Source organism: Eptesicus fuscus, chromosome 12 (genome assembly GCF_027574615.1).
Source record: "Eptesicus fuscus isolate TK198812 chromosome 12, DD_ASM_mEF_20220401, whole genome shotgun sequence".
Lineage (NCBI taxonomy): Eukaryota > Metazoa > Chordata > Mammalia > Chiroptera > Vespertilionidae > Eptesicus > Eptesicus fuscus.
The window spans coordinates 20,945,047-20,958,335 of record NC_072484.1 but is presented as its reverse complement, the minus strand read 5'-3'; the positions used below and the strand labels follow the sequence as shown (position 1 = coordinate 20,958,335).

At 38.7% G+C, this 13,289-nt stretch overlaps 1 protein-coding gene across 1 annotated transcript in view; it reads right to left on the bottom strand.

Annotated features, from left to right (window-relative positions):
* TASP1 (taspase 1) overlaps positions 1–13,289 on the bottom strand; it is a 257,842-nt gene that overhangs the window by 223,184 nt on the left and 21,369 nt on the right. The window contains exons 3-4 of the mRNA XM_008141100.3: positions 11,574–11,641; positions 8,098–8,166 (exon numbers count right to left, since the gene is read on the bottom strand). Of these exons, the coding sequence (XP_008139322.1) occupies positions 8,098–8,166; positions 11,574–11,641 (137 nt within the window). The remainder of the gene's footprint in view (positions 1–8,097; positions 8,167–11,573; positions 11,642–13,289) is intronic.

Genomic DNA, 13,289 nt, shown 5'->3' with positions numbered 1-13,289 from the left:
ACTTTTACTGTCCCAGGCTAACTGGGCTCTTGTCTGGTGCTTCTTTGTCTGCACATGGCCACCCACAGCCTGTCTTCTAATTAAATCAATGCTCTAGCATCAGAACAAGCAAACAAGTTGCCTCCATCTGCGTATAGCTCTTCACGACACATTTCCCTTGGTCAGAAGGTGGAAATTCTTGGGAGAGGTGATTTTCTCTGCCTCTTCACAAGAAGAACATGGATACTTGGCTGGATGCAACTCCATGAAGTGTAACTGTGTGTGTACACCTCAAAAAATAAAACAAAAAATGCAGAGAAACATAAAGACTCTATAAACAGGCAGAATACACAGAAATACTGAAGCACCACTGGAAACACTGCTAAACAGACAGGCAAAATAGGGATTTGACTAAAATATCAATGACACTAAGTTGAAGAAGAGGAAAAAGAGCATCTAAAGTCAAAACTCAAATTTCATGTAATAAAAACATTTTAAGTACTAAAAAAGAAAAAGGGTAAAACTCCTTGCTTCACATATATAAAAACAGGACCTCTTCCCATTACAGAGAATAAAGGATATTATCAATAGAAGAGAAAAATGGAACTTTCAAAGATAGTAGGTCTAAAATTAGACTCATCAGTCACACTACAGTTAATGGGCACTTGTGAGCTAAATGCATCAAGCTGTCTTTCCAATGTGGTCAGCCCTATGGGGAAGGGAAGGGAAGGGAAGGGAAGGAGGAAAGAAGGATCCACGGAAATACTCAGCTACCCTCTGCTTATGAAAAGATAATTTCTGCAAAAGAAAAGAAAATATGCAGCCAAGTGAAGATGCTCATTAATTTAAGTAATTTTTAACCTACCAAATAAACAGAAATGACTGCAAAGCAGATACCCTCATTTTTTTTGCAATAAAATGCAAACATTAAGTGGGATAGGGAGCAGCTTGTGGTTAAGCATCTACTCACAAAGAAATCCCACAAGTAAACCTGCTACAGGTTTGGTGAGAGAAAAGGGGTCAGATCATTCCTTCCCAATGTTCCCTTCCAACCTAGATATGCCAGCAGCAAGTCACATCAATTCCATAACCACTAAGCATTTCAATGACTAGCAGTCCTTAGGTGCTCTCCCTCTCCCTCTGGGGCACACAAATAATTCCAGCCAAAGGAAGAGGGTGTGGCCTAATCCCGTAGCTGCACAGAGGTGCCTGGCAATGGTCCACCAACAACTGACTATTCAACAGTGATGACATTCTGAAGATTCCTGTTTTAGAGAAATGCATGCTGTGGGTATAAGAGGATGCAGAGATAAATGTATAACAATCCTATATAATAAAAGTGTAATATGCAAATCGACTGAAAGGCAGAACGACTGGTCACTATGATGCACACTGACCACCAGGGAGCAGACGCTCAATGCAGGAGCTGCCCCCTGGTGGTCAGTGCGCTCCCACATAGCACAGCAGCACAGCAGCCCACCTCCGTGGCAGCACTAAGGATATCTGACTGCAGCTTAGGCCGGCTCCCCACAGGCTCCCAGATTGCGAAAGGGCACAGGCTGGACTGAGGAACCAACGCCTTCCCCCCGCCCCCGGCCCCCGCCCCAGTACATGAATGTCATGCACCGGGCATCTAGTATTATATATAATAATAAAAATACATAACAATGCAAGAGGTTTATTTTTATCTCATATCCCAAATTACTAGCCATCTGGATAAAAAGCTACTTCTTAAAGTATTTTCCTAGAGTTTATAAGTAAGCATTATATTAGATTATATAGAGATACAAAGACAATGGACTATTTTTAGCAGACAGATATAAAAACTTGTGCCCAATAGAATCTGCTCTTTAAATGCTGAAGCATTTGGACAATAAACTAGTTTCAACTATTAATTACCATCTCCCCTGACCATAGGGAGCCTTTAAGGATGAATGAAATAACTGCAGGGTGCACTAGAATAACATAAACTCAACAAAATATTTTTAATAAAGGAGCCTATGCAATTTGCCTTTCACTATATGAAATGTAAAAGCTATCCACATCAAAAGCTATATACTACTTTCAACGCAGAGTATTCTACCTACCAAAATAACCAGATTTTAAAATGAATTAACCAAAATCTCCTAAAGGCTAGCTACATCAAGAGCTTCAAAATCTCAGTTTCATCAGTTTTCACACACACAACCACAAATAATTTCTCAAAAGTTTGTCACTCAAATTTCATCTATTATTTCTTATTAGAATTTTATAACCAGGCCTTAGTACTTAAAAAAAAAGAAAAAATCAAGCCCTGGCTGGTTTGGCTCAGTGCATAGAGCATCAGCCTGTGGACTGAAGGGTCCTGGGTTCGATTACAGTCAAGGGCACATATCCGGGTTGTGGGATCAAACCCCAGTAGGAAGCATGCAGGAGGCAGCTGATCAATGATTCTCTCTCATCATTGAGTAGAGGCCCAGTGAGCGAAATTCATGCACTGGTAGGGTCCCTAGCAGCTGCCGGCTGCCGGCTGGGTACTCCCTCCCCTCCCCCGGCCGCCTGCCACCACCACCAGCTGGGGCCTCCCTCCCTTCCCCCAGCCAACCCCACATCCAGGTCGAACTCCCAGATGAACTCCTGGTCGAGGGGACAATTTGCATACTATGCTTTATTATATAGGATGTTTCTCTCTCCCTCTCTGAAATCAATAAAAGTATATTATTTTAAAAATCTATGTGCAAAGGGAGCTTCCATAATTATTTTATGAGTACTAGCTCATTTTTATCTGAATCTATAAAACACTTTCTACTTTAGCAGTGGCATCATGACTCACCCAGATCTATATCCCATTTTCTCAAAGAAAAAATTCATATCAGAAGCTGTACCATGTAAAATGTGTAAAATTATCTTTAGAATTTAAAATTCACTGTCACTACCTGAACCAAAACTATTGTAAAAGCAGCCATGAAAGCAACTGTCTTCCAAATGCATAGCCCTAGCTATAAAGATCAAATTGTTTCACAATATTTATCTTCTCTATTGTGAGTGAAATCAGAGTTGTACTATCCAATGGATATAAGTCCCATTAGTTATAAAGATAATCTCAAAAAAGCTATATATAGCTAAATAAAGCAATGGGACCAAATAAATTTAATAATTATTAAAATATGATCTATATACTGATCTATTTCCTTCCCCATATTTTGAAGATAAACAAATTGTACTTGGTGTCATATCATTTTCACTTCCACACTACATAACACCTCTCCTACAGAGTGGCCACTTCCCTCCCAAAACCCTGAAGAGAGAAGCTAATCAGTTTAATAGGTAGGAACTTATGAGCTCAGCCCACCTCCCTTATTTAAATGTAAGAAACACCCAATCTAGTGCCCAGAAGTGATAATCTTAGGAAACACCACTTGTCTGCACTGGTAGATGAGATATAGGAAATGACACAAGGTAATAGGTTTCAAGAAAAGCTGTACAATAATGAGTCTAGATGGACTACAGACAGTCCTCGGGTTACGTCGGACTCCATGTATATCGTTTTGTGGTTACATTGCCATCTCCCATCTATATATATAAAAGCCTAAGCAACCATCGCAACCGAACGGACGACCGAACAGGCTGCGTGGGGCAACTAGGCCAGCAGGGGGATCAGTGAGGGGCAATGAAACGACCTAGCAGCAAGCTGCATGGGGCAACCAGGCCGGCAGGGGGATTAGTGGGGGGCGACCAAACAACCGAGCAGCAGGCTGCACAGGGTTACTAGGCCAGTAGGGGGGGCAGTAAGGGGCAACCAGGCCAGTGGAGGGGGGGGGCAGTTGGGGGCAACCAGGCTGGCGGGGGGGGGGGCAATAACGGGCGACCAGGCCGGTGGGGGGGCAGTTAGGGGTGATCTGGCCAGTGGGGGGTAGGGGCAGTTGGGGGTGACCAGGCCGGCAGCGGGGGCAGTAAGGGGCGACCAGGCTGGTGGGGGGGCGAGTTAGGGGTGACCAGGCTGGCGGGTAGGGGGGGCAGTTGGGGGTGACCAGGCCAGCAGGGGGGGGGCAGTTACAGGCGATCAGTCAGGCAGGCGAGCAGTTAGTAGCCAGTGGTCCCGGATTGTGAGAGGGATGTCCAACTGCCGGTTTAGGCCCCGGGTCAGGCCTAAACCGGCAGTCTGACGTCCCCTGAGGGGTCCCGGATTGAAGAGGGTGCAGGCTGGGCTGAAGCCCCCACCCCCACCCCCCATGCACGAATTTCATGCACCGGGCCACTAGTTTATTTATTAAAAAAAAAAAAAAAAAGTTCCGTCATTTCAACATATGTACATATGTGCTTTATGTTTTTTATTATTTATTTACCACAAGTAAAGGTCAGGAATTGTTATCTTTCTTTTACATTTTTTTTACTGTTTCACTTCATTACTGCTGTGTATTGTGCTCCATGTGAATGACATAGGTGCTCACGTAGGTGGGTTCCGACTTACGGCAAAATCTCGTTACGTTGCGCCGTAGGAACGGATCTCCGACGTAATCCAAGGACCTACTGTATATTAAATGTAGGTCACTTAGACACATCATTTTTTGGTTGTATATCATACATACATATATATATAAACTTTCTTTCCTTTCACTTTGTCTCTTCTTCCTGTATGACATTGAATTGAGATCAGAGAACTTTTTATTACTTGGGTTAAGTGCAAATTTTCATATTTTTCAAAATACAAAGCCAGAAACCCCTTCTAGCCAATATGGAACAATAAAGCATTTCAGTCATATCAATTTATAATTAGTAAAGTGTTCAAGAAATTCAAATTGATTTTCATTATTTGCCTAAGTAATAATGTAACAGGCAAGTTTTAAAAGTACAGTTTTGTTTTAGTCAAAAAGTATATCCCAAAGTCCAAAAGAAAAGGTATGACTGTCCATATCTAGTCAATAAGTAGGACAAGACTGAAAAGATTGAATTAAAACTCTACTGAATAGATTGATCAAAACTAAAGATAAGTAACTATGTTCAATAAACATAACAGTATAAATCAGACCCTCTGGGACTTTTCAGTAGAGTGAGAGGACTCAACATTATTGTTTATATTTCTTGAAGTACTGAAAATATTAGAATCTGATTTTCATATGTCTTCCCATTGACCCAAACTATTACAATACTTCAACTCTTTATTTGAAAACCTCAGTCTACTTAGCCCTGGCCAAGTAGCTCAGTTTGTTAAGAGTGTTGTCCCAATACATCCAGGTTGCAAATTCCATCCCCAGTGGGGGCATATATAAGAATCAACCCATGACTGCATACATAAGTGGAAGAACAAATCAATCTTTCTTTCTCTCTCTCTCTCAAATCAATAAATAAATAAAAAATTTTTAAAGATAGAAAACTTCACCCTGTTTAAAGGTTACAAATCACAATTATGCAAGGTGACTGAAACTGTAGGAGATACTACTAGTATAACATGACTTCCAACATAATTCTTTTTTTTTTAATTTATTTTTATTTATTTCAGAGAGGATGGGAGAGGGAGAGATAGATAGAAACATCAATGATGAGAGAGAATCATTGATCAACTGCCTCCTGCATGCTCCTTCTCCTCCCCTCTGGGGATCTAGCTGCAACCCAGGCATGCACCTCAAACCATGACCTTCTGGTTCATAGGTCAACAATCAACCACTAAGCCATGCCAGCCAGTCCAACATAATTTTTAAGATTCAGAAGGATTCTTCCAGGTTAGCCTTAGTCTTTAAGCTACTAACATATATTTTAATCAAAGATTCCACATTAAGGATGAATTTTCAAAGGTAATTCTTCCCAAAATTTAATAAATTAATGGGGTAAAGTACACTAATCTCACTCAGAACAGTATTCTATAACAATTAAAAATAATAGAACATGTTTCAAAAAAAAACTTCACATGCCCATACTCTTAAAAAACACAGGTCATCATTCAAAATTATAAAGCTCATTTACTTATGTGTAACACATTATTCCAAATGTAATTTAAATCATTTTAAGTATAAATAAGTAAATTTTTAAAATATGATTGATACTTCAGTGGGGAGGAATGTAATTAAATAGTCAATATGATATAAGTATGACTTGGGGAAATTAAAGTTATTCTAAAATGAAAGAAAAAGGAAAATTTCATTTTACTCAATTTTGTATTCATAGTTGCCATTACAGTATATCCCTAGCTATTCATTAACCTTCATTCCCCAGACACACAGTCACTCTATACACCAGTAATCTCAGATAATCTCAGAACATCACCTTCTGCACAAAGGAGAGTAATTTGCAATTAACAACTGAATTAAATTAGATGAAGCTCTCCTTGTGTGTATGTACTGAGTAAAGGTAAGATTTGGTGATAAGTATACATCAATCTTCTTTCTTGCATTTCTTTTCTCCTCTTATCCACTATATATAATTAGGCTTTCTTTGACATTATAAAACTTGCTATTAATAGTTACTATAAATATTCACCTCATATATATCATTTCTAAAACACCTCATAATAGTAATAATTGCTAACAGTTATGAACTGCTTCTATGTACCACACATTGTTCTAAGTGACTGTCATATTAATTCAGTTCATCTTCACAGCTCTGTAAAGCAGGCATTATTATCCCCATATTATAATGAAAAAACTGGATCAAGGAGAGGTGTGAGGTTCCCACAGACATATGGCTAATGTATGGTAGAACTGGTATCAGTCACAATAGGAAAGGACCACATATCCCCAAGTCAGATGCCTCTGGGACCAAACTATAATAGAACTGGTGCCCACCATGTATGTTTACCTTCCTTGGCTAAAACCAAGCTGAAAGTGTTAACAGGAGAGATTAAAATATATAAAGCATGATCAAAAGTGCAGATCAGAGATTGCAGAGGCTAAAATCAACAGTAGTTAGCATATTAATGCAAAAAGACCCATTGGACAGCCAATGGACTTTGATATTCAGCAGGGCTGAAAATCAGCATATTGCCCTGCTGTGGGCTCAATGGCTGAAGGCAATTCCCTAACCTGATATGCCTGTATGCATTACTAAAGGGCAAATGTGTATTCAAGTGAATAAAAGAAGAAGGGACCCAGTTTTGGTGTGCTCTTCACGAAAGAGACACCCCTGGCCTCCAATGCCTTCTAAATTCACATTTCTTGTATAGTATTTTCATTTGAGCGTGGCCCCTTCTTCAGATCCTGAACCATAGCCGTGCAGATTGTAGCAAGGGAATATACAGAAAACAGGGCTATGACTTTAGGCAAACTCCTGAGCAATTTTCACAGGGAAAAGCAAGACATGACAGAGTAGGTGCCCTGACATGAGAGCCTAAACACAAGGGCCACAATCTAGTCAACTTGGGAAGATCTACTCTAACCATCCCCTTCTCCCTCAAACTCATCACTATTTTATCTTCCTATCTTATTTGATTCCCCAAGTAGTCTTCTCAACCAACAAACTATTTGTTCTCTCTAATCCTCTAAACTCACTAACACAAATCTATCTTCTCTAAGTGTAAGCAGAAGAAGTTGGTCTTCTGAAGGCCTCACATCCCCTGGACAAACTCGTAGTCACGGTTCCACACTAAGAGAGCTCAGAGACCCTCAATCTGGAGTACAAAGAATTACAGCAAACTTGAGCACCTCCCCACGGAATTCCTCAACATCTGCAGTTAACTGGAGACCAACCTAACAACCACGTTGGACAAGACATGCTTCACAGAGCATAGCTTCAGAATATATACTGAACCATTAGGTTGGTAAGGAAACTTTCCCTTCCACTTAAGACACTTACAAATAGTTGGAAATTTTTGTTTTCTAAACATATTACTTTTGGGGGAGTTAACTTCAGGAATTTTCCTACTAAAAATATGGAGGAAATGGAAGTATCCAGTAACATTAAGTAACTAGTAACTTTTATATTCATGAATCTCACAAAATGGGGAAAAGGAACTTAACCAACTTTCTTATATTACTCAGAGAAGTCCCCAATAAAAACAATCTAACAGGCTTCTTCACAACTTAGTTAATATTGTTGGTAAACACTGGTCATATAATTGCTGGTTGACTAACTCAGCAGTTTCATGTCATTTAAGAATAACAAACATACTCACAAGTATTTTAAATAAAATGTAAAGAAAAGAAATACCTCAAGTTCCACCAGAGCTGCAGTCACTGCATCCGTTGCAAGAGCACCAGACTGTAGCTTTTCAATTGCCTATGAAACCAAGGGGAGAGATTATTCAGAGTAAAACCACAACTTCTTGAAAACATAGGCAGTAAAATATCAGACATTTCTCACAGCAATATTTTTTCTCATATATCTCCTCAGACAACGAAAACAAAAGGAAAAATAAACAAATAGGACTACATCAAACTAAAGTTTTTAGGGGTTTGTTTTGTTTTGTTTTAATATATTTTTATTGATTTCAGAGAGGAAGAGATAGATAGAAACATCAATGATGAGAGAGAATCACTAATTAGCTGCCTCCTGCATGTCCCCTACTGGGGATCGAGCCTGAAACCCAAGCATGTGCCCTGACTGGGAATCTAACCATGACCTTCTCATTCATAGGTTGACGCTCAACCACTGAGCCACACTACTGGCCTCAAACTAAAGTTTTTCACAGTAAAGAAAACTATGAACAAATTGAAAAGAGAACCCACTGAATGGGAGAATGTATTCACTAATGATACATTTGATAAGGGGCTAATATGCAAAATTTAAAAATAACTTATAAAACTCAACACATAAAAAACAAACAATCCAATTTTAAAAAGGGCAAAGGACCTGAATAGACACTTGTCCAAAGAGAACATACAGATGGCCAATAGACATATGAAAAGATGCTCAACATCACTAAACATCAGAAAAATGAAAATTCCTCTGATATCCCCTCACACCTGTCAGAATGGCTATCATCAATAAATCAAAAAACAAGTGTTGGCAAGAATGTGAAGAAAAGGGAACCCTTATACACTATTTGTGGGAATACAGATTGGTGCACCCACTGTGGAAAGTAAATTAGAAATGGAACTGCCTTAGGACTCAGCAATTCCACTTTGGAGAATATATCCAAAAAAACACACAACACTAATTTGAAAGAATATATGCACCACTAAGTTCACTCCAGTGTCATTTACAGCAGCCAAGATTTGGAAGCAGCCCAACTGCCCATCAGAAGATGAATGGATAAAAAAGCTATGTTACATTTACACAATGGAATACTACTTAGCCGTAAAAAAGAAGGAAATCTTACCCTTTGTGACAGCATGGATGGACCTGTAGAGTACTATGCTAAGTGAAATTAGCCAGTCAGAAAAGGACAAGTACCATATGATTTCACTTATATGTGGAATCTAATGAACAAAATGAGCTAACAAGCAAAATAGAGACAGATTCATAGGTAGAAAGCAGGCTTACAGCTGTCAAGGGGTAAGGAGGTGGGGGGATGGAGAAATTAAGCAAAAAAAAGGACTCATGAACACGGACAACAGTTGTGGGGGGCATGTTGGGGAAGTGGAGGAGGTTAAGAGGGGGATAAATAGTAATGGATGGAGACTTGAGCTGGGGTAGTAAACACACAAAACATTGCACAGATAATGTGTTGTAGAACTTGCACCTGAAATATGTATACATTTGTTAACTAGTGTCACCCCAATAAACTCAATAGACAGGGGGGTGCAGGGGGAGTAAAACCACAACTTCTCAAACATACCCAAAGGCTTAAAGAAGTATAGGATACTTTTAGAGTTAATAAAAAATGATCACTATTTCCATTCCATACTTCACAATATAAACTATTTGGATTTAAAACAAGTAAGTGTTTATATTCAGTTAATGTTTGATATAGCTCACTTAATATTATTCAAATTAAGACAAAGGGAAAAAAATCTAGCCACTAAATACAAAGTGGCTAAGAATTTAGTATGTGAAAGGACTTCATTCATCACAAGGCAATTCAAATGGCCATACATATTACATTAATTCAGTTTGTGTCAGACTAAGCTAATAATTTCTCTTCTTACTGTTACTACTCTCCCCATCCCTAACTAAGAAGGCAGCAACTCCAAATTACAAAGGCATTTCAGAATTCTTAGGTGGAAACCTACATATAACAAAAGCATTTTTTATACTATTACATATTTTATAGTGAGATGAACAAATCATGGTTCTTTTTGTTTTTTATATATTTTTATTGATTTCAGAGAGGAAAGTAGAGAGATAAAAAGAGAGAGAAACACCAATAATGAAAGAGAATCATTGATTGGCTGTCTCCTCCATACTTCCTACAACCCGGGCATGTGCCCTGACCAGGAATCAAACCGTGACTTCCGGGTTCATAGGTAGACACTCAACCACTGAGCCACACTGGCCAGGCACAAATCATATTCTTTTGTAATATAAATTACAGAGAGTAAAGGTCTATAAAATCACCTTGCTTCCTTGCTTCTTGAGTATAAATTAAGAGAGGAAAGAAAAAGGAAGACTGATTACTAAATGAACTATTAAAGCTCCAAATTAGTCAATAAAGAGAAAACTCAAAAACAGAACTGCATTAAACTTTTAATATATTTTTTATTGATTTCAGAGAAGAAGAGAGGAGAGAGAGAAAGAAACATCAATGATGAGAGAAAATCACTGATCAGTCAGAATTGCATTAAACTTTTAAGAAGTTCATTCATTGTATAAATTGAGGAGGCTGAGTATATACTCCAAATGTATTAGGTTTCTAGGACTATAGTTGTTCTACATAAGAAAAACCTTTCTTTTTAGATAATGAAAAGGTTTAACACTTTGGAAATTAAGGACAAAAAATGTAAAAGCACTTTGAGAACTTTTCGCTTTAATATAAATTTTTTTAAAAATCTCTATAAGAAAATATTCTTATTTATTTATGGGATTTCATTCATAACAGAAAGCCTGGATCTCTAACAAAGTATAATCTTTCTTTTAAATGGTATGTAAATAGAAATAAAAAGGGTTGAAAGATTCATTTACTTGATATACAATATGCAATTAACATTCTATTTAAGTAAAAGTAAATGAAGGGTTTCCCTATAAGAGTATTTAGTCAGGATCAAAATAAAAACAAACAATATTTCTTCTGATTCCATTCCTGATTCCACATTAAGTATTCAACGATTTAGCAAAACCTCAAAAACCAAAGAGAAAAAAAACACAACTCAGTACAAGGGCAAAGCTAACTCAAGAATGACAATGAATTTCCATGATACTAACTACATGATGAAAAACAGAAGGAAAACGTACAGGATGAAAAGCACCCATTTTCATTTGTTAGTATTTTTTTTTTTTTTTTTACCTTCACAGAAAGACATATTGGCTGCCTTTGAGCTGTTTTCTACAGAGCTCAATGCTTTTGCAAAGACTAAAAGATATATGATTATGTGTCCATAATTCCAAAAATACAGATTTTAATCTGGGAAAGGAAGGGAAAGATCTAAGCATGATTTGGAGAATAAAACAACACAAAATAAAAGACTTCACAATGAGCTAAATTATTTGATGGTCCAACCAAGGATGATTTTATACACCAACCCTTAAAATTTTGAATTTCAAGGTAAAGCTCCTTTATGGTCAAAACTGAAATGTTTTTATTATACCTTCTGACAAGCTCGTTTGCATACATGTTTATATTCCTTGGCTTTGGATTCCGAATGATAACCTGCACCTGTAGTGGAACAAACCAACCAATTATTAGTATTCATTAAAATGTCACAAACCTTGTTTATATTATACTAGAGGCCCAGTGCACGAAAATTCGTGCACTTGTGGGGGTGGGGGTCCCCTCAGCCCAGCCTGTGCCCTCTTGCAGTCCGGAACCGCTCAGGGGATGTCCAACTGATGGCTTACGTCCACTCCCTGGGGGATCAGGCCTAAGCTGGCAGTCAGATATCCCTCTGGCAGCCCAGGAGCCCTTGGCGAATGTCCAAATAACGGCTTAGTGGGCCTAAGCCATTAGTCGGATATCCTTAACACTGCTGCAGAGGTGGGAGAGGTTCCCGCCACTGCAGCTGTGCTGGCCAGTTTTGAGCTGGCTTCTGGCTGAGCAGAGCTCCCCCTGTGGAAGCATACTGACCACCAGGGGGCAGCTCCTGCATTGAGCGTCTGCCCCCTGGTAGTCAGTGCATGTCATAGCAACCAGTCGTTCCGCCATAAGGGTCAATTTGCATATTACCCTTTTATTATATAGGATAAATAGTTCTTACAAACTGATGCTCTCCTAGTAACAATAAAACTATTGTCTTAACCTTTTGTACTTGGATGTTGAGTGTGACTCGACAGGTTAGCATTAGAATAAAGGAATCGAGAAAAAAGCAAGCGAGTGCAAAGGGTTAACTGAACGTGGTTTTAAAAGTCTAATAGCTGCTTCTTTCTCCACCAGAAGCCTTTTTAATACCATGCCTTATCTTCTTTTTCAAAAACTATTCTCTGGGGAGAGGCACTAGAAATAGCTCATGTCCCCAAAGAAGTTTCATCAAGGTCACCTCTCCTCCTTTTGAAAAACCTGTCTCCAAAGTCAAGAGTTTTTTGGTCTGGAGTTGATAGCCCAAGTAGTGTCAGGGAAAAGAGTCCCATCAAGTTCTTCTCAGTTGACCAACAGAAAGCACCTGCTATTTGGGAATCCAGAATTCTTAAAAGTAACTTTACAAAACTAGTTAGTTTCTAACTAGCATTTTAAGCTGAGGGGTGTTACAGCATACCTATACTACCACAAGCACCACCAATAATACCACTCCTACCCAAATGTTTACATCCTCTAGAATTTAAGCCCAGGGTGTCGCTGAAACCACACTGATGGTGTATTCATGACTTGCCTATTAGAAATTCTATTGGTCCCTGGCGCTTACTAAACACCCAGCAACTTCCTCAAGAGAATGGCTCAGAAATTTGTTTCCCTAAAAAAGGTTAATTGTTTAGTAAATAAGAAAGAAACCAAGACAAGAGTCCTTAAACTGTTGTGATAATTAGGCTTCTAATCAAAGTTCTGAACCCCCAACCCCACCCAGGCCCCAAAGCCCTATAGGAGTACAGCCTAAGGAAGGTTAAGAACTACACCTCTAAGCCTCCTGGGTCCTCGTGTGAGGCTGAAGATTGACACAAACTTAACCTATATTTTCTCAACCATTTGAAAGAAAATGAAAACATATCTGCTTTTTTGTTAATTCTTCTGGATTAGATTCTATAAGACTTCCCAGAAGTCTACCAGTTTGACAAGAAGAAATAATTCCACTCCTCAATCCCAGGTCAAAGCTAACCTTGCTCTTATACTCTTTGACTGTCTGAGCAAAGTTAAAAGGAGACCCAGCCATTCCTTC